Source organism: Cetorhinus maximus, unplaced genomic scaffold (genome assembly GCF_964194155.1).
Source record: "Cetorhinus maximus unplaced genomic scaffold, sCetMax3.hap1.1 HAP1_SCAFFOLD_135, whole genome shotgun sequence".
Taxonomy (NCBI): Eukaryota; Metazoa; Chordata; class Chondrichthyes; order Lamniformes; family Cetorhinidae; genus Cetorhinus; species Cetorhinus maximus.
In genome coordinates, this window is record NW_027596133.1 from 760,211 (window position 1) to 786,564 (window position 26,354).

General features: G+C 49.6%; 1 protein-coding gene across 1 annotated transcript in view; it reads right to left on the reverse strand.

The window, feature by feature from the left end:
- The window catches only part of LOC144672870 (SCO-spondin-like), a 163,001-nt gene extending 137,095 nt beyond the window's left edge, over positions 1 to 25,906 (reverse strand). The window contains exons 1-6 of the mRNA XM_078534859.1: positions 25,868 to 25,906; positions 25,093 to 25,219; positions 22,376 to 22,548; positions 19,980 to 20,201; positions 16,058 to 16,223; positions 8,725 to 8,968 (exon numbers count right to left, since the gene is read on the reverse strand). Of these exons, the coding sequence (XP_078390985.1) occupies positions 8,725 to 8,968; positions 16,058 to 16,223; positions 19,980 to 20,201; positions 22,376 to 22,548; positions 25,093 to 25,219; positions 25,868 to 25,906 (971 nt within the window). The remainder of the gene's footprint in view (positions 1 to 8,724; positions 8,969 to 16,057; positions 16,224 to 19,979; positions 20,202 to 22,375; positions 22,549 to 25,092; positions 25,220 to 25,867) is intronic.
- Between the last annotated feature and the right edge of the window lie 448 nt (positions 25,907 to 26,354).

The window sequence follows — 26,354 nt, forward strand, 5'->3', positions numbered from 1 at the left end:
ACATGTGAATACACTTTGACTACACTGTCCACATGGGAATACACTGTGACTACACTGTCCACATGGGAATACACTGTCACTACACTGTCCACATGGGAATACACTGTCACTACACTGTCCACATGGGAATACACTGTGACTACACTGTCCACATGGGAATACACTGTGACTACACTGTCCACATGGGAATACACTGTGACTATACTGTCCACATGGGAATATAATGTGACTACACTGTCCACATGGGAATACACTGTGACTACACTGTCCACATGGGAATACACTGTGACTACACTGTCCACATGGGAATACACTGTGATTACACTGTCCACATGGGAAAACACTGTGACTCCATTGTCCCCATGGGAATACACTGTGATTACACTGTCCACATTGGAATACACTGTGACTGCACTGTCCACATGGTAATACACTGTGCCTGCACTGTCCACATGGGAATACACTGTCCGCATGGGAATACACTGTGATTACACTGTCCGCGTGGGAATACACTGTGACTACACTCTCCAAATGGGAATACACTGTGATTACACTGTCCACATGGGAATACACTGTGATTACACTGTCCACATGGGAATACACTGTGACTACACTTTCCGCATGGGAATACACTGTGACTACACTGTCTGCATGGCAATACACTGTGATTACACTGTCCACATGGGAATACACTGTGACTGCACTGTTCACATGGGAATACACTGTGCCTGCACTGTCCACATGGGAATACACTGTGATTATACTGTCCACATGGGAATACACTGTCACTACACTGTCCACATGGGAATACACTGTCACTACACTGTCCACATGGGAATACACTGTGACTACACTTTCCACATGGGAATACACTGTGACTACACTGTCCACATGGGAATACACTGTGACTGCACTGTCCACATGGGAATACACTGTGACTACACTGTCCACATGGGAATACACTGTGATTACACTGTCCACATGGGAATACACTGTCACTACACTGTCCACATGGGAATACACTGTGACTACACTGCCCACATGGGAATACACTGTGACTACACTTTCCGCATGGGAATACACTGTGACTACACTGTCTGCATGGCAATACACTGTGATTACACTGTCCACATGGGAATACACTGTGATTACACTGTCCACATGGGAATACACTGTGACTACACTGTCCACATGGGAATACACTGTGACTACACTGTCCACATGGGAATACACTGTGATTACACTGTCCACATTGGAATACACTGTGATTACACTGTCCACATGGGAATACACTGTGATTACACTGTCCACATGGGAATACACTGTGACTACACTGTCCACATGGGAATACACTGTGACTACACTGTCCACATGGTAATACACTGTGACTACACTGTCCACATGGGAATACACTGTGACTACACTTTCCACATGGCAATATACTGTGATTACACTGTCCACATGGGAATACACTGTGACTACACTGTCCACATGGGAATACACTGTGACTTCACTGTCCACATGGGAATACACTGTGACTACACTGTCCACATGGGAATACACTGTGACTACACTGTCCACATGGGAATACACTGTGACTACACTGTCCACATTGGAATATACTGTGATTACCCTGTCCGCATGGGAATACACTGTGATTACACTGTCCACATGGGAATACACTGTGATTACACTGTCCACATGGGAATACACTGTGATTACACTGTCCACATGGGAATACACTGTGATTACACTGTCCACATGGGAATACACTGTGACTACACTGTCCACATGGGAATGCACTGTGACTACACTGTCCACATGGGAATACACTGTGATTACACTGTCCACATGGGAATACACTGTGACCACACTGTCCACATGGGAATACACTGTGACCACACTGTCCACATGGGAATACACTGTGACTACACTGTCTACATGGGAATACACTGTGATTACACTGTCCACACGGGAATACACTGTGACTACACTGTCCACATGGGAATACACTGTGATTACACTGTCCACATGGGAATACACTGTGACTACACTGTCCACATGGCAATACACTGTGACTACACTGTCCACATGGGAATACAGTGTGACTACACTGTCCACATGGGAATGCACTGTGATTACACAGTCAATATGGGAATACACTGTGACTACACTGTCCACATGGGAATACACTGTTATTGCACTGTCCACATGGGAATACAATGTGACTACACTGTCCACATGGGAATACACTGTGACTACACTGTCCACATGGGAATACACTGTGATTACCCTGTCCACATGGGAATACACTGTGACTACACTGTTCACATGGGAATACACTGTGCCTGCACTGTCCACATGGGAATACACTGTGATTACACTGTCCACATGGGAATACACTGTGACTGCACTGTCCACATGGGAATACACTGTGACTACACTGTCCACATGGGAATACACTGTGATTACACTGTCCACATGGGAATACACTGTGATTACGCTGTCCACATGGGAATACACTGTGACTAAACTGTCCACATGGGAATACACTGTGACTGCACTGTCCACATGGGAATACACTGCGACTACACTGTCCACATGGGAATACACTGTGATTACACTGTCCACATGGGAATACACTGTGATTACACTGTCCACATGGGAATACACTGTGACTACACTGTCCACATGGGAATACACTGTGACTACACTGTCCACATGGGAATCCACTGTGATTACACTGTCCACATGGGAATACACTGTGACTACACTGTCCACATGGGAATACACTGCGACTACACTGTCCACATGGGAATACACTGTGATTACACTGTCCACATGGGAATACACTGTGATTACACTGTCCACATGGGAATACACTGTGACTACATTGTCCACATGGGAATACACTGCGACTACACTGTCCACATGGGAATACACTGTGATTACACTGTCCACATGGGAATACACTGTGATTACACTGTCCACATGGGAATACACTGTGACTACCCTGCCCACATGGGAATACACTGTGATTACACTGTCCACATGGGAATACACTGTGACTACACTGTCCACATGGGAATACACTGTGATTACACTGTCCACATGGGAATACAATGTGACTACACTGTCCACATGGGTATACACTGTGATTACACTGTCCACATGGGAACACAATGTGACTACACTGTCCACATGGGTATACACTGTGACTACACTGTCCACATGGGAATACACTGTGATTACACTGTCCACATGGGAATACAATGTGACTACACTGTCCACATGGGAATACACTGTGATTACCCTGTCCACATGGGAATACACTGTGATTACACTGTACACATGGAAATACACTGTGACTACACTGTCCACATGGGATTACACTGTGACGACACTGTCCACATGGGAATACACTATGATTACACTGTCCACATTTGGAATACACTGTGACTACACTGTCCACATGGGAATACACTGTGACTACACTGTCCACATGGGAATACACTGTGACTACACTGTCCACATGGGAATACACTGTGACTACACTGTCCAAATGGGAATACACTGTGACTACACTGTCCACATGGGAATACACTGTGACTACACTGTCCACATGGGAATACACTGTGACTACACTGTCCACATAGGAATATACTGTGACTACACTGTCCACATGGGAATACACTGTGACTACACTGTCCACATGGGAATACACTGTGACTACACTGTCCACAGGGGAAAACACTGTGACTACATTGTCCCCATGGGAATACACTGTGATTACACTGTCCACATGGGAATACACTGTGATTACACTGTCCACATGGGAATACACTGTGATTACACTGTCCACATGGGAATACACTGTGACTGCACTGTCCACATGGGAATACACTGTGCCTGCACTGTCCACATGGGAATACACTGTCCGCATGGGAATACACTGTGAGTACACTGTCCGCATGGGAATACACTGTTACTACACTGTCCACATGGGAATACACTTTGATTACACTGTCCACATGGGAATACACTGTTATTACACTGTCCACATGGGAATACACTGTGACTACACTGTCAACACGGGAATACACTGTGACTACACTGTCCACATGGGAATACACTGTGACTACACTGTCCACATGGGAATACACTGTGACTACACTGTCCACATGGGAATACACTGTGACTACACTGTCCACATGGGAATACACTGTGACTACACTGTCCACATGGGAATACACTGTGACTACACTGTCCACATGGGAATACACTGTGACTACACTGTCCACATGGGAATACAATGTGACTACACTGTCCACATGGGAATACACTGTGACTACACTGTCCACATGGGAATACACTGTGACTACACTGTCCACATGGGAATACACTGTGATTACACTGTCCACATGGGAATACACTGTGACTACACTGTCAACACGGGAATACACTGTGACTACACTGTCCACATGGGAATACACTGTGACTGCACTGTCCACATGGGAATATACTGTGATTACACTGTCCACATGGGAATACACTGTGACTACACTGTCCACATGGGAATACACTGTGACTACACTGTCCACATGGGAATACACTGTGACTACACTGTCCACATGGGAATACAATGTGACTCCACTGTCCACATGGGAATACACTGTGACTACACTGTCCACATGGGAATACACTGTGATTACACTGTCCACATGGGAAAACACCGTGACTACACTGTCCACATGAGAATACACTGTGATTACACTGTCCACATGGGAATACACTGTGACTACACTGTCCACATGGGAATACACTGTGACTACACTGTCCACATGGGAATACACTGTGATTACACTGTCCACATGGGAATACACTGTGACTACACTGTCCACATGGGAATACACTGTCACTACACTGTCCACATGGGAATACACTGTCACTACACTGTCCACATGGGAATACACTGTGACTACACTGTCCACATGGGAATACACTGTGACTACACTGTCCACATGGGAATACACTGTGACTACACTGTCCACATGGGAATACACTGTGACTACACTGTCCACATGGGAATACACTGTGACTACACTGTCCACATGGGAATATACTGTGACTACACTGTCCACATGGGAATACACTGTGACTACACTGTCCACATGGGAATACACTGTGACTACACTGTCCACAGGAGAAAACACTGTGACTACATTGTCCCCATGGGAATACACTGTGATTACACTGTCCACATGGGAATACACTGTGATTACACTGTCCACATGGGAATACACTGTGATTACACTGTGCACATGGGAATACACTGTGACTGCACTGTCCACATGGGAATACACTGTGCCTGCACTGTCCACATGGGAATACACTGTCCGCATGGGAATACACTGTGAGTACACTGTCCGCATGGGAATACACTGTGACTACACTCTCCACATGGGAATACACTTTGATTACACTGTCCACATGGGAATACACTGTGATTACACTGTCCACATGGGAATACACTGTGACTACACTGTCAACACGGGAATACACTGTGACTACACTGTCCACATGGGAATACACTGTGACTACACTGTCCACATGGGAATACACTGTGACTACACTGTCCACATGGGAATACACTGTGACTGCACTGTCCACATGGGAATATACTGTGATTACACTGTCCACATGGGAATACACTGTGACTACACTGTCCACATGGGAATACACTGTGACTACACTGTCCACATGGGAATACACTGTGACTACACTGTCCACATGGGAATACAATGTGACTACACTGTCCACATGGGAATACACTGTGACTACACTGTCCACATGGGAATACACTGTGATTACACTGTCCACATGGGAAAACACCGTGACTACACTGTCCACATGGGAATACACTGTGATTACACTGTCCACATGGGAATACACTGTGACTACACTGTCCACATGGGAATACACTGTGACTACACTGTCCACATGGGAATACACTGTGATTACACTGTCCACATGGGAATACACTGTGACTACACTGTCCACATGGGAATACACTGTGATTACACTGTCCACATGGGAATACACTGTGATTACACTGTCCACATGGGAATACACTGTGACTACACTGTCCACATGGGAATACACTGTGATTACACTGTCCACATGGGAATACACTGTGACTACACTTTCCACATGGGAATACACTGTGATTACACTGTCCACATGGGAAAACACTGTGACTACACTGTCCACATGGGAATACACTGTGACTACACTGTCCACATGGGAATACACCGTGATTACACTGTCCACATGGGAGTACACTGTCACTACACTGTCCACATGGGAATACACTGTGACTACACTGTCCACATGGGAATACACTGTGATTACACTGTCCACATGGGAATACACTGTGACTGCACTGTTCACATGGGAATACACTGTGCCTGCACTGTCCACATGGGAATACACTGTGATTACACAGTCAATATGGGAATACACTGTGACTACACTGTCCACATGGGAATACACTGTGACTGCACTGTCCACATGGGAACACACTGTGACTACACTGTCCACATGGGAATACACTGTGACTACACTGTCCACATGGGAATACACTGTGACTACACTGTCCACTTGGGAATACACTGTGATTACACAGTCAATATGGGGCTTCTCTGCGAGACACTGGATCATGCAGTTCGGAACCACTACACTTAGGCATCTTGCATGGAGCAGGAGTTATTGAACAGTGATCATCTACAATAAAGGGTATTAAATGACATAACGCTGATAAAGCAGTCCCATTATAGAGAGCGTGGGTTCAAAGTCATGTCATTAATTCAGTTAGGAAGGCTCCTGTCCTCTAACAATGTTGTAGAATTTAAAATGAAAGCTGATCATCATAAAACAAATTTAAACAAAGGAAACAAGCCAATGGTGTAATGACAATGATTAAACAGCAGCTGAATACATGAGTGCTTAACCTAATATGGAACAAAGTGTGAGGGAAAACAGAATCCCTGTTAACCCCATATAGAATCTATAGAATCCATTAGTGTTTCATACAATCCTAACAGAAACTCCTGGACCTGATACTCTAGGCCTTGGCTAATAAAGGAAATATCTGTATACCTTCTTAACTCATTGTCTGTGAACATTTACTCCAAGGTCTCTCTGTTCCTCTATACTTCGCAGAATCCTCCCATTTATTGCGTAATCCTTTGCCTTGTTTGCCCTCCCCAAATACATGACCTCACACTTTTCCAGATTGAATTCCATTTGCCACTTTTCTGCCCCCTTGGCCAGTCCATTTATATTTTCCTGCATTGTACAGTTTTCTTCCTCAGCATCAACCACACGGTCAATGATCCATATCATCTGCAAACTTCTTAATCATACCCTCACATTTAAGTGGGGGGAGGCAATGGCATAGTGGTGTTGTCACTGCACTAGTAATCCAGGGACCCAGGTAACACTCTGGGGACCCAGGTTCAAATCCTGCCATGGCAGATGGTGGAATTTGAATTCAATAAAAATTTGGAATTAAAAGTCTAATGATGACCATGAAACCATTGTCAATTGTTGTAAAAACCCATCTGGTTCACTAATGTCCTTTAGGGAAGGAAATCCCTACATGTGACTCCAGACCCACAGCAACATGGTTGACGCATTGAACTGAATTAAGGCAACTAGGGATGGCTAATAAATGCTGGCCTGGCCAGTGACAACCACATCCCATGGACAAATTTTTTAAAATTTGAATCTTTGATATATACAAGTGACAGCCAGTACTAAGACCTGTGGAATTCCATTGGAAACAGCCTTCCAGTCATAAAAACACCTTTCCTGCCACTGAACCCAATTTGCCTCTTTCCCTTGGGTCCCATGAGCTATTAATTTTCTGACCAGTCTGACATGTGGTACTTTGTGAAAATCCATGTAGACTTCATCAAATGCTCCACCCTCAGCCTCCTTGTTACCTCAAAAAATTCAATCAAGTTAGTCAGGCAGGACCTTCCTTAACATATCCACACCGACTAGCCTTGATCAATCCCTGACTCTCTAAATGACAATTTATACTGTTTCTCTGAATTTTTTCCAATCATTTTCCCACCATTGAGGTTAAGCTGACTGGCCTATAATTACTCAGTCTATCCTTTCCTGCCTTTTTAAACAACCATACAGCATTAGCTATCCTCCAGCACCATGCTTATAGTCAGAGAGCATTGAAAATGATGGTCAGAGCCTCCGCTATTTCTTCCCTTGCTTCTCTCAGCAGCCTGGAATACATTTCATCCGGGCCTGGGGATTTATCCACTTTCAAAGGTGTTAAACCCCTTACAAATTCCTCCCTCCCCATGTTTATCTCATTCAATATTTCACACTTTCCCTTAACAACAATGTCTGCTTCATCCTTCTCCTGTGAAAATCAATGCAAATGTTCATTAAGAATGATGCCCATGTCTTGCACCTCCACATTTTTGGTCTATAACAGGCTTATCTTTGCTTATCTTTGATTTTACTGGCCAACGGGGAATGTGGAGCTAAGGTCAGAGCCAGGGTCAGGTTGGGGTTAGAGAGATAGTTAGTGTCAGATTAAGGGTTAGGGTTAGTGCCAGGGTCAGGGTTAGGGTCAGGTTCAGGGTGTGGAGAGGGTTTGGGGCTTTTCAGACCACTTGTTGGGGTGTTTACACATACCAAGTGTTGCAGTTCCTGTTGCTGATGGTCCCAGGCGCATAGACTGTGTCATCGAGCAGACAGGGGCAGAGTGAAGGGGGAATACACTGGTTCTCCTCATCCAGGACTAATCCATCGGGACAGTTACAGCCTGGCACACAGTCTCTGGCTGATCCACACTCCAGCTTCATTCGGAGATGCACACAGGAATTCTCACAGGGTCGAGAACAGTCGCTGTATACCTGTCCCCCACTACACTGTACCGCTGGGGCAGAAAACATAGCCTCATTAGGACAAATACAGGACAGAACAAAGCAAGGAATAGTTAATGAGCACAGATGAACGGAGAGAGGGGATACGATCACAGAACTAATACATTAGAGCAACAGAGGAACTCTGTCATATGCAGCCAATGAGGGCACTTGCCCATTCCCCCTACTCTCTGTCTCCAGTCATTCAGCTAATTTCCTAATCAATAATCTGGCTTCAATACTGTCAACTTCACCTTGAGGAAACAGTCTCTAATGAGGAACTTTATCAAATACCTTCTGCAAATCACTATAACTAACCATAACTACCCATAACTATCCATAATTAACCAAACCTATCCATAACTAACCATAACCATCCATAATTAACCAAACCTATTCATAGCTAACCATAACCATCCATAATTAATCAAACCTATCTATAACTAACCATGACTATCCATAATTAACCATAATTAACCAAACCTACTCATAACTAACTACAACTATCCATAATTAACCAAATCTATCCATGACTAACCATAATTATCCATAACTATCCATAATTAACCAAACCTATCCATAACCAACCACAACTATCCACAACTAACACCCATAGACATTCCCCTGTCCAATACTTTGGTCGCCTCTTCAAAAAGTTCAATCAAGTTCATCACGCCTGACCGACACTGACCATAACATGATAGAATTCTTCATTAGGATGGAACATGAAGTATTCTGATTAGAAACTAGGGACATAAGCCTAAACAAAGGAAACTACTAAGGTATGAGGTGTCAGTTGGCTAAGATAGATTGGGGAACTTCATTAAGAGGCATGATGGTGGAGAGGTGATGGCTGATATTTAAGGAATGAATGTATGCATTGCAACTATTATACATTCCCTTCTGGTGCAATAACACAACAGGAAAACCTTCCCAACCATGGCTAACAAATGAAATTAAGGATAGTATTAGATCTAAAGAGGGGACATATAAAGTTGCTAGAAATAGTAGCAAGCCTGAGGATTGGGAGCAGTTTGGAATTCAGCAAAGGAGGACCAAGAGATTGATTAAGAGGGGAAAATAGGGTATGAGACTTGTAAGGAACATAAAATCAGACTGTAAAAGCTTCTATAAATATGTAAAAAGAAAAAGGTTAGTGAAGACAAATGTAGGTCCCGTACAGTTTGAAATGGGAGAATTTATAATAGAGAACAAGGAAATGGCAGAGCAATTAAACAACTACTTTAGTTCTGTCTTCATGGAGGAAGACACAAACTTCCCAGAAATACCAGGGAAACAAGTGTCTAGTGAAGAGGAGGAATTGAAGGAAATTAGTGTTACTGAAACAATAGCGCTGGAGAAATCAATGGGACTGAAAGCCGATAAATCCCCAGGGCCTGATAATCTACATCCCAGGGCACTAAAGGAGGTGACCATGGAAATAGTGGATGTGTTGGTTGTCATCTTCCAAAATTCTGTAGATTCCGGAACAGTCCCAGCAGATTGGAGGGTGGCAAATGTAACCCCACTATTTAAAAAAGGAGGTAGGGAGAAAACAGGGAATTACAGACCGGTTAGCCTGACATCAGTAGTAGGGAAAATGCTAGAGTCTGTTATAAAGGATGTGATAACAGGACACTTAGAAAATATCAACGGGATAAGACAAAGTCAACATGGATTTATGAAAGGAAATCATGTTTGACAAACCTACTGGAGTTTTCTGAAGCAGAATAGATAAGGGGGAACCAGTGGATGTGGTGTATTTGGATTTTCAGAATGTTTTTGATAAAGTCCCACATAAGGGGGAGGATTTTCCCCTCTTCAGGAAGGCGCAGTGACCGGGCGCAGTGACCGGGCGCAGTGACCGGGCGCGGTGACCGGGCGCGGTGACCGGGCGCGGTGACCGGGCGCGGTGAGCGGGCGCGGTGAGCGGGCGCAGTGAGCGGGCGCGGTGACCGGGCGCGGTGACCGGGCGCGGTGACCGGGCGCGGTGACCGGGCGCGGTGACCGGGCGCGGTGACCGGGCGCAGTGACCAGGCGCAGTGAGCGGGCGCAGTGACCAGGCGCAGTGAGCGGGCACAGTGACCAGGCGCAGTGACCGGGCGCAGTGAGCGGGCGCGGTGACCAGGCGCGGTGACTAGGCGCAGTGACCAGGCGCAGTGAGCGGGCGCAGTGACCAGGCGCAGTGACCGGGCGCAGTGACCGGGCGCAGTGACCAGGCGCAGTGACCAGGCGCAGTGACCAGGCGCGGTGACCAGGCGCAGTGACCAGGCGCAGTGACCAGGCGCAGTGACCAGGCGCAGTGACCAGGCGCAGTGACCAGGCGCAGTGAGCGGGTGCAGTGACCAGGCGCAGTGACCAGGCGCAGTGACCAGGCGCGGTGACCAGGCGCAGTGAGCGGGCGCAGTGAGCGGGCGCAGTGACCAGGCGCAGTGACCAGGCGCGGTGACCAGGCGCAGTGAGCGGGCGCAGTGAGCGGGCGCAGTGACCAGGCGCAGTGAGCGGGTGCAGTGACCAGGCGCAGTGACCAGGCGCAGTGACCAGGCGCAGTGACCAGGCGCAGTGAGCGGGTGCAGTGACCAGGCGCAGTGACCGGGCGCAGTGACCGGGCGCAGTGACCAGGCGCAGTGACCAGGCGCAGTGACCAGGCGCAGTGACCAGGCGCAGTGACCGGGCGCAGTGACCAGGCGCAGTGACCGGGCGCAGTGACCAGGCGCAGTGACCAGGCGCAGTGACCAGGCGCAGTGAGCGGGTGCAGTGACCAGGCGCAGTGACCAGGCGCAGTGACCAGGCGCGGTGACCAGGCGCAGTGAGCGGGCGCAGTGAGCGGGCGCAGTGACCGGGCGCAGTGACCAGGCGCAGTGAGCGGGTGCAGTGACCAGGCGCAGTGACCAGGCGCAGTGACCAGGCGCAGTGAGCGGGCGCAGTGACCAGGCGCAGTGACCAGGCGCAGTGACCAGGCGCAGTGACCAGGCGCAGTGACCAGGCGCAGTGAGCGGGTGCAGTGACCAGGCGCAGTGACCAGGCGCAGTGAGCGGGCGCAGTGACCAGGCGCGGTGACCAGGCGCAGTGAGCGGGCGCAGTGACCAGGCGCAGTGACCAGGCGCAGTGACCAGGCGCAGTGACCAGGCGCAGTGACCAGGCGCAGTGAGCGGGTGCAGTGACCAGGCGCAGTGACCAGGCGCAGTGAGCGGGTGCAGTGACCAGGCGCAGTGACCAGGCGCAGTGAGCGGGTGCAGTGACCAGGCGCAGTGACCAGGCGCAGTGAGCGGGCGCGGTGACCAGGCGCAGTGACCAGGCGCAGTGACCAGGCGCAGTGAGCGGGCGCAGTGACCAGGCGCAGTGACCAGGCGCAGTGACCAGGCGCAGTGACCAGGCGCAGTGACCAGGCGCAGTGACCAGGCGCAGTGACCAGGCGCAGTGACCAGGCGCAGTGACCAGGCGCAGTGAGCGGGTGCAGTGACCAGGCGCAGTGACCAGGCGCAGTGAGCGGGTGCAGTGACCAGGCGCAGTGACCAGGCGCAGTGAGCGGGCGCAGTGACCAGGCGCAGTGAGCGGGCGCGGTGACCAGGCGCAGTGAGCGGGTGCAGTGAGCGGGCGCAGTGACCAGGCGCAGTGACCAGGCGCAGTGAGCGGGCGCGGTGACCAGGCGCAGTGAGCGGGTGCAGTGACCAGGCGCAGTGACCAGGCGCAGTGAGCGGGCGCGGTGACCAGGCGCAGTGAGCGGGTGCAGTGACCAGGCGCAGTGACCAGGCGCAGTGAGCGGGTGCAGTGACCAGGCGCAGTGACCAGGCGCAGTGAGCGGGTGCAGTGACCGGGCGCAGTGAGCGGGTGCAGTGACCAGGCGCAGTGACCAGGCGCGGTGACCAGGTGCAGTGACCGGGCGCAGTGAGCGGGCGCAGTGACCAGGCGCGGTGACCAGGCGCAGTGAACGGGCGCGGTGACCTGGCGCGTTGACCGGGCGCGGTGAGCGGGCACGGTGAGCGGGCGCGGTGACCGGGCGCGGTGACCGGGCGCGGTGAGCGGGCACGGTGAGCGGGCCCGGGAACGGTTGCGAGACCGGCTGCTGCCCACGGTCACATGAAGTGCAGATGTAAAAATGGGTGTTAAAATGTTTTTTAAGTTAACGTTGGAAGCCTCATCCCACCTGTGGCTGAGGTTTCATTAAAAATGCAAAGGCCGCCTGGCCTATGCACCCAGGCAGCAAAAAATGCAACTTAATTAATTACTTAAGGGCCTTAATAATCAGGAAGCACATCCCCACCCACAGGGTGAAAAATTCTGCCCAAGAGGTTAGTGTGTAAAATTAAAGCACATGGGATTGGGGGGAATATATTGGCATCGATTGAGAATTGGTTAGCACAGGAAACAGAGAATGGGAATAAATGGGTCTTTTTCGGAGTGGCAGGTGGTGACTAGTGGGGTACCACAGGGATCAGTTCTCGGGCCGCAGCTATTCACAATATATATCAATGATTTGGATGAGGGAACCAAATGCAATATTTCCAAGTTTACTGACAACACAAAACTGGGCGGGGTTGTGAGGAGGATGCAAGGAGGCTTCAGGGCAAACACATGGCAGATGCAGAATAACGTGGATAAATGTGAAGTTATACACTTCAGTGTGAAAAACAGAATGGCAGAGTATTATTTAAATGGTGATAGATTGGGAAATGTGGATGTACAAAGGGACCTGGGTGTCCTTGTACACCAATCACTGAAAGCAAGCATGCGGGTGCAGCAAACAGTTAAGGAGGCAAATGGTATGTTGGCCTTCATTGCGAGAGGACTTGAGTACAGGAGCAAGCATGTCTTACTGCAGCTGTACAGGGCCTTGGTGAGACCACACCTGGAGTATTGTGTGTAGTTTTGGTCTCCTTACCTAAGAAAGGATATACTTGCCATAGAGGGAGTGCAGAGAAGGTTCACCAGACTGATTCCTGGGATGGCAGGATTGTCGTATGAGGAGAGATTGGGCCGACTAGACCCTGTATTCACTGGAGTTTAGAAGAATGAGAGGGAATCTCATTGAAATGTATAAAATTCTGACAGGGATGGACAGACTGGGTGCAGGGATGATGTTTCCTCTGGCTGGGGGGGTCTAGAACAAGGGGTCACAGTCTCAGGATACGGGGTGGGCCATTTAGGACTGAGATGAGGAGAAACTTCTTCACTCAGAGGGTGGTGAACCTGTGGAATTCTCTACCACAGAGGCTGTGGAGGCCAAGTCACTGAATATATTTAAGAAGGAAATAGATAGATTTCTAGATCTAAAGACATCAAGGAGTTTAGAGAGAAAGCAGGAATATGGCGCTGTGATAGAGGATCAGCCATGATCATATTGAATGGTGGAGCAGGCTCGAAGGGCCGAATGGCCTACTCCTGCTCCTAGTTTCTATGTTTCTAAATCCATGCTGGCTCTCTCTGATGAGCTGAACATTTTTGAGGTGTTCGGTCACCCTTTAATTATAGACTCCAGAAATTTCCTGACAGACATTAGACTAACTGGTCTAAAATTCCCTGCTTTCTCGCTCTCACGTTTCTTAAATAGTGGTGGAACTAATCTAAAGGAACAGTTCCTGAATTGAGGGTATTTTGGAAGGTTATCGATCTGTCACCTACAATGTCCTCACCGACTTCCATTAGAACCGTCTGTTCCTGGGGATTAGTCACTCTTTAGTGCCATTATTTGCTTCATTAATGTTAATTTGTTTACATCAGCCCATGATTCAGTGTTAGTTTCCTTGGGATGTCTGGGATTTCGATTCCTTCCTCTACTGTAAATACTGAAACGAATAATTATTTAACATGTCTGTTATTTGCTTATTTGCATTAATGATATCACTGTTGTCAGTTATGAAGCACCCACAATGCTCCTGATCACTCGATTTCCATTATGTAATAAATTGTATTGATTTGATGTCTCTTGCAAGTTTCTTTTCATTCTCTCTCTTTGCAGTTTTTACTCTCTGTTTTGTTACCTTTTTACTGTTCTTTGTATCTTTCCCAATCACCAGGATTTGTGTACGTGCATGTGTGTGTATGTGTGCGTGTGTGTGTGTACGCGTGTGTGTGTATGTATGTGTGCGTGTGTGTGTGTACGCGTGTGTGTGTATGTATGTGTGCGTATGTGTGTGTGTGTACGCGTGTGTGTGTGTGTGTATGTGTGTGTATGTGTGTGTGTGCACGTGTGTGCGTGTGTGTGTGTATGTGTGTGTACGCGTGTGTGTGTGCGTGTGTGTGTGTGTGTGTGTGTGTGCGCGTGTGTACGTGTGCGTGCGTGTATGCGTGTGTGTGTGTGTGTGTGTGCTTTCATTTCTCTTTCCTGTGTTCTCTTTCATTGTTTCTTTTCTGGCAGACAGAGTTCTTGCCTCTTAGGGATTTAAACTGGTTGTGAATCAGATTAAATTATTTTTGGAACACCTCTCACTGGTCTTCTGTCCTTTAACAGATTTGCCCAGTTTACTGTCGACAGTCTCTGCCTCAGCCCATTGAAGTCAGTCTTTCCTCAATCTGGAAATGTCACAGTTTTACATTTCTTCCTTTTAAACACTCCACCTAACTCCAGTGTATTATGATCGCTATTCGCTAAATACTCGTGCAAAGGCTGTTAATGAAATCTCACTCATCACTAAATCTAATGTGCCCTATCCTCTTGTTGGCTGGAGGTAATATTGTTGGGAAAAGTTATCCCAGACGCACAGAATTCACTACCTTCTGCCAAGAGCTCGTCTGTTTATCCCAATTCAGATAAAAGTTAAACCTCCCAATTAAAAACATACTGCCTTTGCTACATGCTTGTCTAATCTCTAATTATACAATCGACCAATCAGAGAGAGAGAAGACGAGGTCACAAAGTTACTACAGCAGAGGGACAGCGCGGAGACCCATGATCATAAAAACACAACCAATCCCCAAAAACAGACACACAGCCTCTGGCCAACACTGCCCACTGCCTGAGAGCTTGTCACAGGCCAGACACAAGAGTCACATTATCAATGGTTGGGCAGGCAACCAGATACCTCTTAAAGGGACAATGCCCTCATACAACATAAAAATCACAAAAATCTGATTCCCGCACTCCGAGTCACGTTGCTACTTACAGCAGAAGTTGTTTTTTCTCCATTCTAACAGCAAACCCTCCTGGGCACACACACGGGCATACGCAGCAACACTGCCACACAGACACTCCGTGCTGCCCGCACACCCACAGACATCAGACAGGCAGAGGCTATAGAACGGCTCGAGCTCCACCAGATCATGACAGGGCTGGGGAGAGAGGGGAGGGGAGAGAGAGAGGGGAGGGGAGAGAGAGAGATGGGGGGAGAGAGAGATGGGGGGAGAGAGAGATGGGGGGAGAGAGAGATGGGGGGAGAGAGAGATGGGGGGAGAGAGAGATGGGGGGAGAGAGAGAGGGGAGGGGAGAGAGAGGGGAGGGGAGAGAGAGAGATGGGGGGAGAGAGAGATGGGGGGAGAGAGAGATGGGGGGAGAGAGAGATGGGGGGAGAGAGAGACAAAGGTGGGGGGAGAGACAAAGGGGGAGAGAGAAAGCGAAACGGTTAGAGTTGATGAAAGAGGAGAGAAAGAGAAAGGGGGAGAGAGAGAAAGGGAGAGAGGGTGAAAGGGGGAGAAAGAGAGTGAAATGGGGATAGAGAGCAAAAGAGGGAGAGAGACAGCGAGTGGGGGAGACAGAGCAGGGGGGAGGGAGATGGGGGGAGAGAGAGAGGCAAAGGGGAGAGAGAGAGAGGCAGAGGGGAGAGAGAGAGAGAAGGGAAAGAAAGAGAAGGGAGAGAGAGAGGAGAGAGAAAGGGGGAAGAGAGAGGGGGAGAGCGAGTTGGGAGACAAGTCAGGGGAAGAGAGTGGGGGGGGGAGAGAGGGGGGAGCAGGACAGAGGGAAAGGGCAAGAGAAAGAGAGGAGTAGAGAGAGAGAGAGGAGTGGGAGAGAAAGAGGGGAAAGGGCAAGAGAGAAGGTAGAGAGAGAGATGGGGAAGAGGGATGGGAGGAGAGAGAGTGGAGGGAGAGAGAGGACAGGGAGAGGAGGGGAGAGAGAACGGGGAGAGAGAGAGGAGATATTGAGAGTGGAGGGAGGGGGTTGGGAGGAGGGAGAAAGTGAGGATGGGGGAGGTCAGGGAGAGAGATGGAGGAGAGAAGGGGGAGCGGGGCGAGAAGGGGTCAAGAGAGGGGAAGAAAAAGAGAGAGAAGAGGAGAGAGAGAGAGAAAGAAACATTGGGAGACAGGAGAATGAGAGAATGGGGGAGAGAGAGATTATGTTTTTTTCTGAATGATCACCAGCATCTGAATATTCAACAAGGTTACAAAAAATGGAGGTGAAGGATTCTGAGGGGTCTGAGTTGGACCTGAGGGGATTCAGAGCCGGAAAGGGCCAGTTCCACCACCGAACTTCACCCACACACAAATACTTACACATTGCCCAGGTGCATTGGTTGCCCTTGGCCTCAGATTGACTCTTGAACATCCCAGTGACCCCTGACCCTCAGGGTGACCACCTGACTCTGAGTGACCTTTGCCCCTCACATAACCTCTGTCCCTCAGAGTGATCCCTTATCTTCAGAGTGAACTCTCCTTCACAGTGGTCCCTGTCTCTCAATGTGACCAGAGCCCTTTAAGATGACCCCTGTCCCTCACAGTGATTACTTCTTTTCAGAGCGACATCTGCCCTTCATGGTGACCCCTGTCACTATGGTAACCTCTGCCCCTCATGGTGACCTTGGCCCCTCAGGGTGGTATCTGCCCCTCATGGTGACCCCTGGCACTTCACGGTACCTCTGCTCCCCAGAGTGATGTCTGCCCCTCAAGGTGACACTGGTCCCCCATGGTGACCTCTGCCCCCACCCAAGGGTAACCTCTACGCCTCAGGTTGGCCCCCGCCCCTCAGGGTTTTTTTAATGCTCATTAACGGGATGTGGGTGTCACTGACTGGGTCAGTATTTATTGTCCATCCCTAATTGCTCTTGAGAAGGTGGTGGTGAGCTGCCTTCTTGAACCACTGCAGTCCATGTGGTGTAGGTACACCCACAGTGTTAGGGAGAGAGTTCCAGGATTTTGACCCAGTGACAGTGAAGGAACGGTGATATATTTCCAAGTCAGGATGGTGAGTGACTTGGAGGGAAACTTCCAGGTGGTGGTGTTCCCATCTATTTGCTGCTCTTGTCCTTCTAGGTGGTAGTGGTCATGGGGTTAGGAAGGTGCTGTCGAAGGAGCCTTGGTGAGTTCCTGCAGTGCATCTTGTAGATGGTACACACACTGCTGCTACTGTGCATCGCTGGTGGAGGGCGTGAATGTTTGTGGATGTGGTGCCAATCAAGCGGGCTGCTTTGTCCTGGACGGTGTCGAGCTTCTTGAGTGTTGTGGGAGCTGCACTCATCCAGGCAAGTGGAGAGTATTCCATCACACTCCTGACTTGTGCCTTGTAGGTGGTGGACAGGCTTTGGGGAGGGTCAGGAGGTGAGTTACTCACCGCAGGATTCCTAGCCTCTGACCTGCTCTTGTAGCCACAGTGTTTATATGGCTAGTCCAGTTTAGTTTCTGGTCAATGGTAACCCCCAGGATGTTGATAGTGGGATATTCAGTGATGGTAATGCCATTGAACATCAAGGGGTGATGGTTGAATTCTCTCTTGTTGGAGATGGTCATTGCCTGACACTTGTGTGATGCAAATGTTACTTGCCACTTGTCAGCCCAAGCCTGGATATTGTCCAGGTCTTGCTGCATTTGGACATGGGCTGCTTCAGTATCTGAGGAGTCGCAAATGGTGCTGAACATTGTGCAATCATCAGCGAACATCCCCACTTCTGACCTTATGATGGAAGGAAGGTCATTGATGAAGCAGCTGAAGATGGTTGGGCCGAGGACACTACCCTGAGGAACTCCTGCAGTGATGTCCTGGAGCTGAGATGACTGACTTCTTCTGCCTCTCTAGGTGTCCATTGACTCTCACAGTGACTCGTCTCCCCTCATGGTGACCCCAGCCCTTCACGGTGGCCTCTGCCCCTCATGGTGAACCCTGCCCTTCAAATGACCTGTGTTTCTCATTGTGACCTCTGCCCCTCAGGTTGAACCCTGCACTTCACAGTGACCTCAGTCCCTCAGGGTGACCTCTGGTCCTCAGAGTGACCCCACCCTCACAGAGTGATCCCAGCCCTTCACGGTGATCTCTGCCCTTCATGGTGACCTCTGGCTCTTTACAGTGAACTCTGCTCCTCAGAGTGATCCCTGCCCTTCACAATTACCTCCGGCTCTTAAAAGTGACCTCTGTAACTCTGAGTGACCTCTGCCCTTCACGGTGACCCCTGCCTCTCAGGGTGACCTCTGCCCCCCATGGTAACCTCTTCTCCACATGGTGACTTCTGCCCTCAGATGACCTTAGCCCCTCAGAGTGACCCCTGGCCTTCAGAGTGACCCCTGGCCCTTAGGGTGACTTCTGCTCCTCAGAGTGATTTTTTTTAATCTGTTCATGGGATGTGGGTGCCACTGGTTAGGCCAGTATTTATTACCCATCTCTAATTGCCCTTGTTCAGAGTGGTTAAGAGTCAACCACATGGCTGTTGGTCTGGAGTCACATGTAGACCAGACCAGGTAAGGACGGCAGATTTCCTTCCTTAAAGGGCGTTAGTGAACCAGATGGGTTATAAAGATAATCGGCAATTCTTTTAATTCCAGGTTGCTCTTGAATTCAAATTTCACCATCTGCGGTAGTGGGATTTGAACCCGGGTTGCCGTGGGTTCTGGAATACCAGTCCAGTGATAATATCGGTGCACCACCATCTCCCCTGCCCTTCACAATGACCTCCAGCCCCTCAAAGTGACCTCTGTCCCTCTGAGTGACATCGTCCCCTCATGGTGAACCCTGCTTCTCACGGTGACCTCTGGCCCTTCAGTGACCTCTGTCCCACAGAGTGACCCCTGCCCTTCGCAGTGACCCCTGCCCTTCGCAGTGACCCCTGCCCTTTGCAGTGACCCCTGCCCTTCGCTGCGACCCGGTCACACTACACACCGATCAGTTACCTCGAACACGGTGCTGCGCAGTATCTGACAGGAGTCCTCGGCGAATTGTCGGCGCTGAGCGAAGGTGCTGCACGGCTCAAGGGCCTCAGGGTCGATGTTCGGGCAGCTCAGAGACACTTTAAATTTATTAACAAATGCAGCCGGGTTCCTCTCGACATCACCTTCGGGTGTGGCAAATTCATCATTCTGAACCCAGTTATAGGTTCCACATAATCCACGGACCTGGGGCAAGGCAGACACATCAAAGGGGGGTGTAACTGGGGGGTATAACAGGGGCAACAGTGAAAATTAATGGGGGTAACAGGCACGGACCTGAGGATAACCAATGGGGGTTGAAAAAACATGGGAAGAAAAGGGGATTTGGGGGCGGGCGGGAGGGAGTGAATTAGGAAGAGGGGAACTGCTGGGATCAATTGAAAGGGCATCATCATTCCCACCCACCCCAATCTAAACATGGTCAAGCCCTCCAAAATTTACCATCACTATCTCCTTCCCCCAGACCCTGTGGTCAGTGGGGATCGAGGAGAGACTGACCCCCTTATTATTTGTCATTTATATAAACGACATAGATGACTATGTGGGGGGTAGGATTAGTAAGTTTGCGGATGACACAAAGATTGGCCGGGTGGTTAACAGTGAGGTTGAGTGTCTTGGGCTACAGGAAGATATAGACAGGATGGTTAAATGGGCAGATAAGTGGCAGATGGAATTTAACCCTGAAAAGTGTGAGGTGATACACTTTGGAAGGAGTAATTTGACAAGGAAGTATTCAATGAACGGCATAACACTAGGAAGCTCTGAGGAACAAAGGGACCTTGGCGTGTGTGTCCATAGATCTCTGAAGGTGGAGGGGCATGTTAGTGGGGTGGTGAAAAAGGCATATGGGACACTTGCCTTTATCAATCGAGACATAGATTACAAAAGTAGGGAGGTCATGTTGGAGTTGTATAGAACCTTGGTGAGGCCACAGCTGGAGTACTGTGTGCAGTTCTGGTCACCACATTATAGGAAGGATGTGATTGCACTGGAGAGGGTGCAGAGGAGATTCACCAGGATGTTGCCTGGGATGAAACATTTAAGTTATGAAGAGAGGTTGGATAGACTTGGGTTGTTTTCGATGGAGCAGAGAAGACTGAGGGGCGACCTCATCGAGGTGTACAAGATTATGAGGGGCATGGACAGGGTGGATAGGGAGCAGCTGTTCTCCTTAGTTGAAGGGTCAGTCACAAGGGGACACAAGTTCAAGGTGAGGGGCAGGAGGTTTAGGGGGATGTGAGGAAAAACTTTTTTCCCCAGAGGGTGGTGACGGTCTGGAATGTGCTGCCTGGGAGGGTGGTGGAGGCGGGTTGCCTCACATCCTTTAAAAAGTACCTGGATGAGCACTTGGCACGTCATAACATTCAAGGCTATGGGCCAAGTGCTGGTAAATGGGACTAGGTAGGCAGGTCAGGTATTTCTCACATGTCGGTGCAGACTCGATGGGCCGAAGGGCCTCTTCTGCACTGTGAGATTCTGTGATTCTGTGACCCTGTGGTCAGTGTGGATCTAGGGGAGACTGACCCTGTGGTCAGTGTGGATGGAGGGGAGACTGACCCTGTGGTCAGTGTGGATGGAGGGGAGACTGACCCTGTGGTCAGTGTGGATGGAGGGGAGGCTGACCCTGTGGTCAGTGTGGATGGAGGGGAGACTGACCCTGTGGTCAGTGTGGATGGAGGGGAGACTGACCCTGTGGTCAGTGTGGATGGAGGGGAGACTGACCCTGTGGTCAGTGTGGATGGAGGGGAGACTGACCCTGTGGTCAGTGTGGATGGAGGGGAGACTGACCCTGTGGTCAGTGTGGATGGAGGGGAGACTGACCCTGTGGTCAGTGTGGATGGAGGGGAGACTGGCCCTGTGGTCAGTGTGGATGGAGGGGAGACTGACCCTGTGGTCAGTGTGGATGGAGGGGAGACTGACCCTGTGGTCAGTGTGGATGGAGGGGAGACTGACCCTGTGGTCAGTGTGGATGGAGGGGAGGCTGACCCTGTGGTCAGTGTGGATGGAGGGGAGACTGACACTGTGGTCAGTGTGGATGGAGGGGAGACTGACCCTGTGGTCAGTGTGGATGGAGGGGAGACTGACCCTGTGGTCAGTGTGGATGGAGGGGAGACTGACCCTGTGGTCAGTGTGGATGGAGGGGAGACTGACCCTGTGGTCAGTGTGGATGGAGGGGAGACTGACCCTGTGGTCAGTGTGGATGGAGGGGAGACTGACCCTGTGGTCAGTGTGGATGGAGGGGAGACTGGCCCTGTGGTCAGTGTGGATGGAGGGGAGACTGACCCTGTGGTCAGTGTGGATGGAGGGGAGACTGACCCTGTGGTCAGTGTGGATCGATTCCCCATCCTGTGAACACTCACTCTGTGTGCAAAGACAGGCTGCAGGATGATGTAAGCGGCTCTGAACTCCAAACCCCAGAAAAGTTCAGCTCCAAATGTTTGTAGCAAGATGAATGTGGATGACGCTCGGTATACAGACAGGTCAGTATTGGTGAAAGGCAGCCTGATATCTTGACCATTCACACTCACATCTCCTGAGAACACACAGCAAAACAAATATCAGACACAAGTGCAAAATCCTTGCTGCTGGTTCCATCCCTCATTACAATGTTAAACAAAACCTCAGTGTCTGGAAGATTCTAATAATGTTATTGGAATTTATTGTAAAATAGAGTAATAGCGGGATGTGTGTGTGTGTGTGTGTCTGTGTGTGTGTGTGTGTGTGTCTGTGTGTGTGTCTGTGTGTGTGTGTGTGTCTGTGTGTGTGTGTGTGTGTCTGTGTGTGTGTGTGTGTGTCTGTGTGTGTGTGTCTGTGTGTGTGTGTGTGTCTGTGTGTGTGTGTGTGTCTGTGTGTGTCTGTGTGAGTGTGTGTAACTTATTGAATTAGGAGCAGCTAATCTGGGTGTTTTGATGTAAGAAGAGCAGTTAGGTTAGGTAAACACGGGGAAGTTTAGCTGTCAAAGGAACATTTGCATTTTTCAATAAACAGACTCAATTGTTTTAAAAAGAGGGAATGAAATGTATTACCCAGCCAGGTGAAGTTTAGAAACAGTGTATTTATTTTTCCCAAAGATTACTGGTAAAATATAGTGCTATGAGAGGGTTTTATGATCAGGAAGATAAAGTGCAAAGACATAGTGAAACAATGGGAATTTGCATTCAAAGAGGAAAATATGTATAAAGGAGTGAAGGCTGTGTGTATGGGTAGGCATTTTAAGGTCTTACAAGTGTGAAAAGTCTTCAGCATTTCTCCCTCAAGCTGCTGTCTCCAGGGATAGAATGAAGAGAACTCACTGTGAATTAGATTGTTCAGGGATCATGTTTCTTTTCCTCGGTCTGTTTAAAATCTGTGTGTCTCACTGTTGCCTTAACAAAAGTGTAACTGGGAGTTAGGTTGATTAGGGGATTTAGAAGTTATCATAGTAGTGATTTGTAGATCTGTGTATGTGCTTAAAATCATTTCTCTTATTAATAAATGTTTAATCTAGTTTTATAAAAAGCTATAAGCCTTGGTGGTCTTATCACTACTGAATTCAAGACACATATCCCAAAATTTATACAAATTGCAAAACAAGTGGCAGTTGTTTCAAGTTTCCCTTTGGGATTTGAATAACTCATTTTCCACTGGCTGTGCTAAAACACTCAGCAGATCTTCACTCTCCCTAACAGAGCTGTGAGACACCACACCATCCCTGGCCTCAGCTCAGTCCTGAATTCTCACCCAGACTGGTACTGAGGCCCACACAGAGCACCAAAGGGCCAGGTTCACGCACTCACTGACCATCCGGAAGTTGCGTATCCCCCAGTTCTACAGTGCTCCCTCCCACAGTCCTCACCTCACCAAATCTCCCCCTCCCACAGTCCTCACCTCCCCAAATCTCCCCCTCCCACTGTCCTCACCTCCCCAAATCTCCCCCTCCCACAGTCCTCACCTCCCCAAATCTCCCCCTCCCACAGTCCTCACCTCCCCAAATCTCCCCCTCCCACAGTCCTCACCTCCCCAAATCTCCCCCTCCCACAGTCCTCACCTCCCCAAATCTCTCCCTCCCACAGTCCTCACCTCCCCAAATCTCCCCCTCCCACAGTCCTCACCTCCCCAAATCTCCCCCTCCCACAGTCCTCACCTCCCCAAATCTCCCCCTCCCACAGTCCTCACCTCCCCAAATCTCCCCCTCCCACAGTCCTCACCTCCCCAAATCTCTCCCTCCCACAGTCCTCACCTCCCCAAATCTCCCCCTCCCACAGTCCTCACCTCCCCAAATCTCCCCCTCCCACAGTCCTCACCTCCCCAAATCTCTCCCTCCCACAGTCCTCACCTCCCCAAATCTCCCCCTCCCCCTGTCCCCCTTCCACCACTTCCCTTGCTCCCCCTCCCCCATCCCCCATTAACCCTCTCCTCCAAATTCACACACCCTCAGCCCTCCTCCCTCAGCCAGTCCCTCCTACCCCAGTTCCCACACCGAAAGACCCCCCTCTCATTATCGCAGTCCCCTCTCCTCCAGTCACCCCTATCCAAGTCCGCCTCCATCAGTCACCCCACCCCATTTCCTCCTACCCCTCTCCAAATCCCCCTCACCCAACTCCGCTCCTCAGACCATCCTCACCCCTCCCAGTCCCAAATTCCTCACCCAGCCCACCTCCCCCAATCACTCTTACCCCAGTTCCCACACCCCCAGACCCTCTTCCCAATACCCCAGTCCTCTATCTCTCAGTCCCTCCTCCCCTCCCCCAGTTGCCCCTCCCCCCTTCCTCAGTCCCCCCTGCCCCCAGTCTCCCTACCCCCAGTCCCACCAACTTCGCTACCCCCCGCAGTCCCACCTCCCCCTCCCCAGGCCCCTATCTGAGTTCTCCATCTCTCACTCCCCTCACCCTCAATCCTCCCTCCCCCAATCTTCCAATCTTCCAACCCTGCCCCCAACCCCAAGTAATCCCCCCACCCCCTCATAGTCAGCTCCCACTCCCCATTTCCCCAAATCCCTCAGCCCCACAAGCCCCCAGTCTTCCATCTGGTCAGTTACTGGACAATAGCTCCCGGCCTGTGCCTCCCAGCTCCCCGGCCCACCGAGCCCCCCCTGTACCTGTTCGCCGCAGTTTGACGATGGTTTTATAAACGATAACAGTGATGGACATCAGGCAGCTCCGAGACCCCCTGCCTTCACAATCGACATTTTCACCAATGATCAACAGTTTCCCATCCACATAATCCTACACAGCAAAAACACCATCACTGAGAGCAACAATATCACTGTAGTAACTGTAAATAACAACATTACTGTAATGTCACTGGGTTCACTGCATTGCCGTAGTCACCGAGAATAACTGCATTAATGAAGTCACTGAGAGAGCTGCATTACTGCAGAATCACAGAGCTGCATTATTTCCATCACTAGGAATAGCAACATTACTGCAGGATCAATGAGAGAGCTGCACTAATGCAGTCACTGCGAATAACAGCATTACTGCAGTGTCACTGAGTGAGCTGCATTACCGAAAAGTCAGAGTTGCATTACTGCAATTATTGAGAGCACTGCATTGCTGCAGAGTCATAGAGAGCTGCATTACTGCAGCAAAAACAGAAAATGCTGGAAAAACTCAGCAGACAGGTGTGGAGAGAGAAACAGAGTTAACATTTCGAGTCCATATGACCCTTCTTCAGAGTTGCAGTACTGCAGAGTCACTGGCGAGCTGCATTACTGCAGAGTTACTGAGAAAGCTGCATTACTGCAGTCAATAACAGAGCAGCATTGCTGCAGTCATTGAGAGAGCTGCAATACTGCAGTAGCTGAGAACAACATCATTGATGCACTGATGCTGAGGGAGCTACATTATTGCAGTCACAGAGAGCTGCATTACTGCAGAGTTGCTGACAAAGCTGCATTGCTGTAGAGTCATGGGGTGACTCTTTCTCATCTATTTGTTAATGGGATGTGGGCTTCGCTGGCTGGGACAGCATTTATTGCCCATCCCTAGTTGCCCTTGAGAAGGTGGTGGTGAGCTGCCTTCTTGAACCGCTGCAGTCCATGTGGTGTAGGTACACCCACAGTGCTGTTAGGGAGGGAGTTCCAGGATTTTGACCCAGCGACAGTGAATGAATGGTGATATATTTCCAAGTCAGGATGGTGAGTAACTTGGAAGGGAACTTGCAGGTGGTGGTGTTCCCATGCGTCTGCTGCCCTTGTCCTTCTAGATGGAAGTGGTCGTGGGTTTGGAAGCTGCTGTTGAAGGAGCCTTGGTGAGTTCCTGCAGTGCATCTTGTAGATGGCACACACACTGCTGCTACTGTGCATCGCTGGTGGAGGGAGTGAATGTTTGTGGATGGGGTGCCAATCAAGCGGGGCTG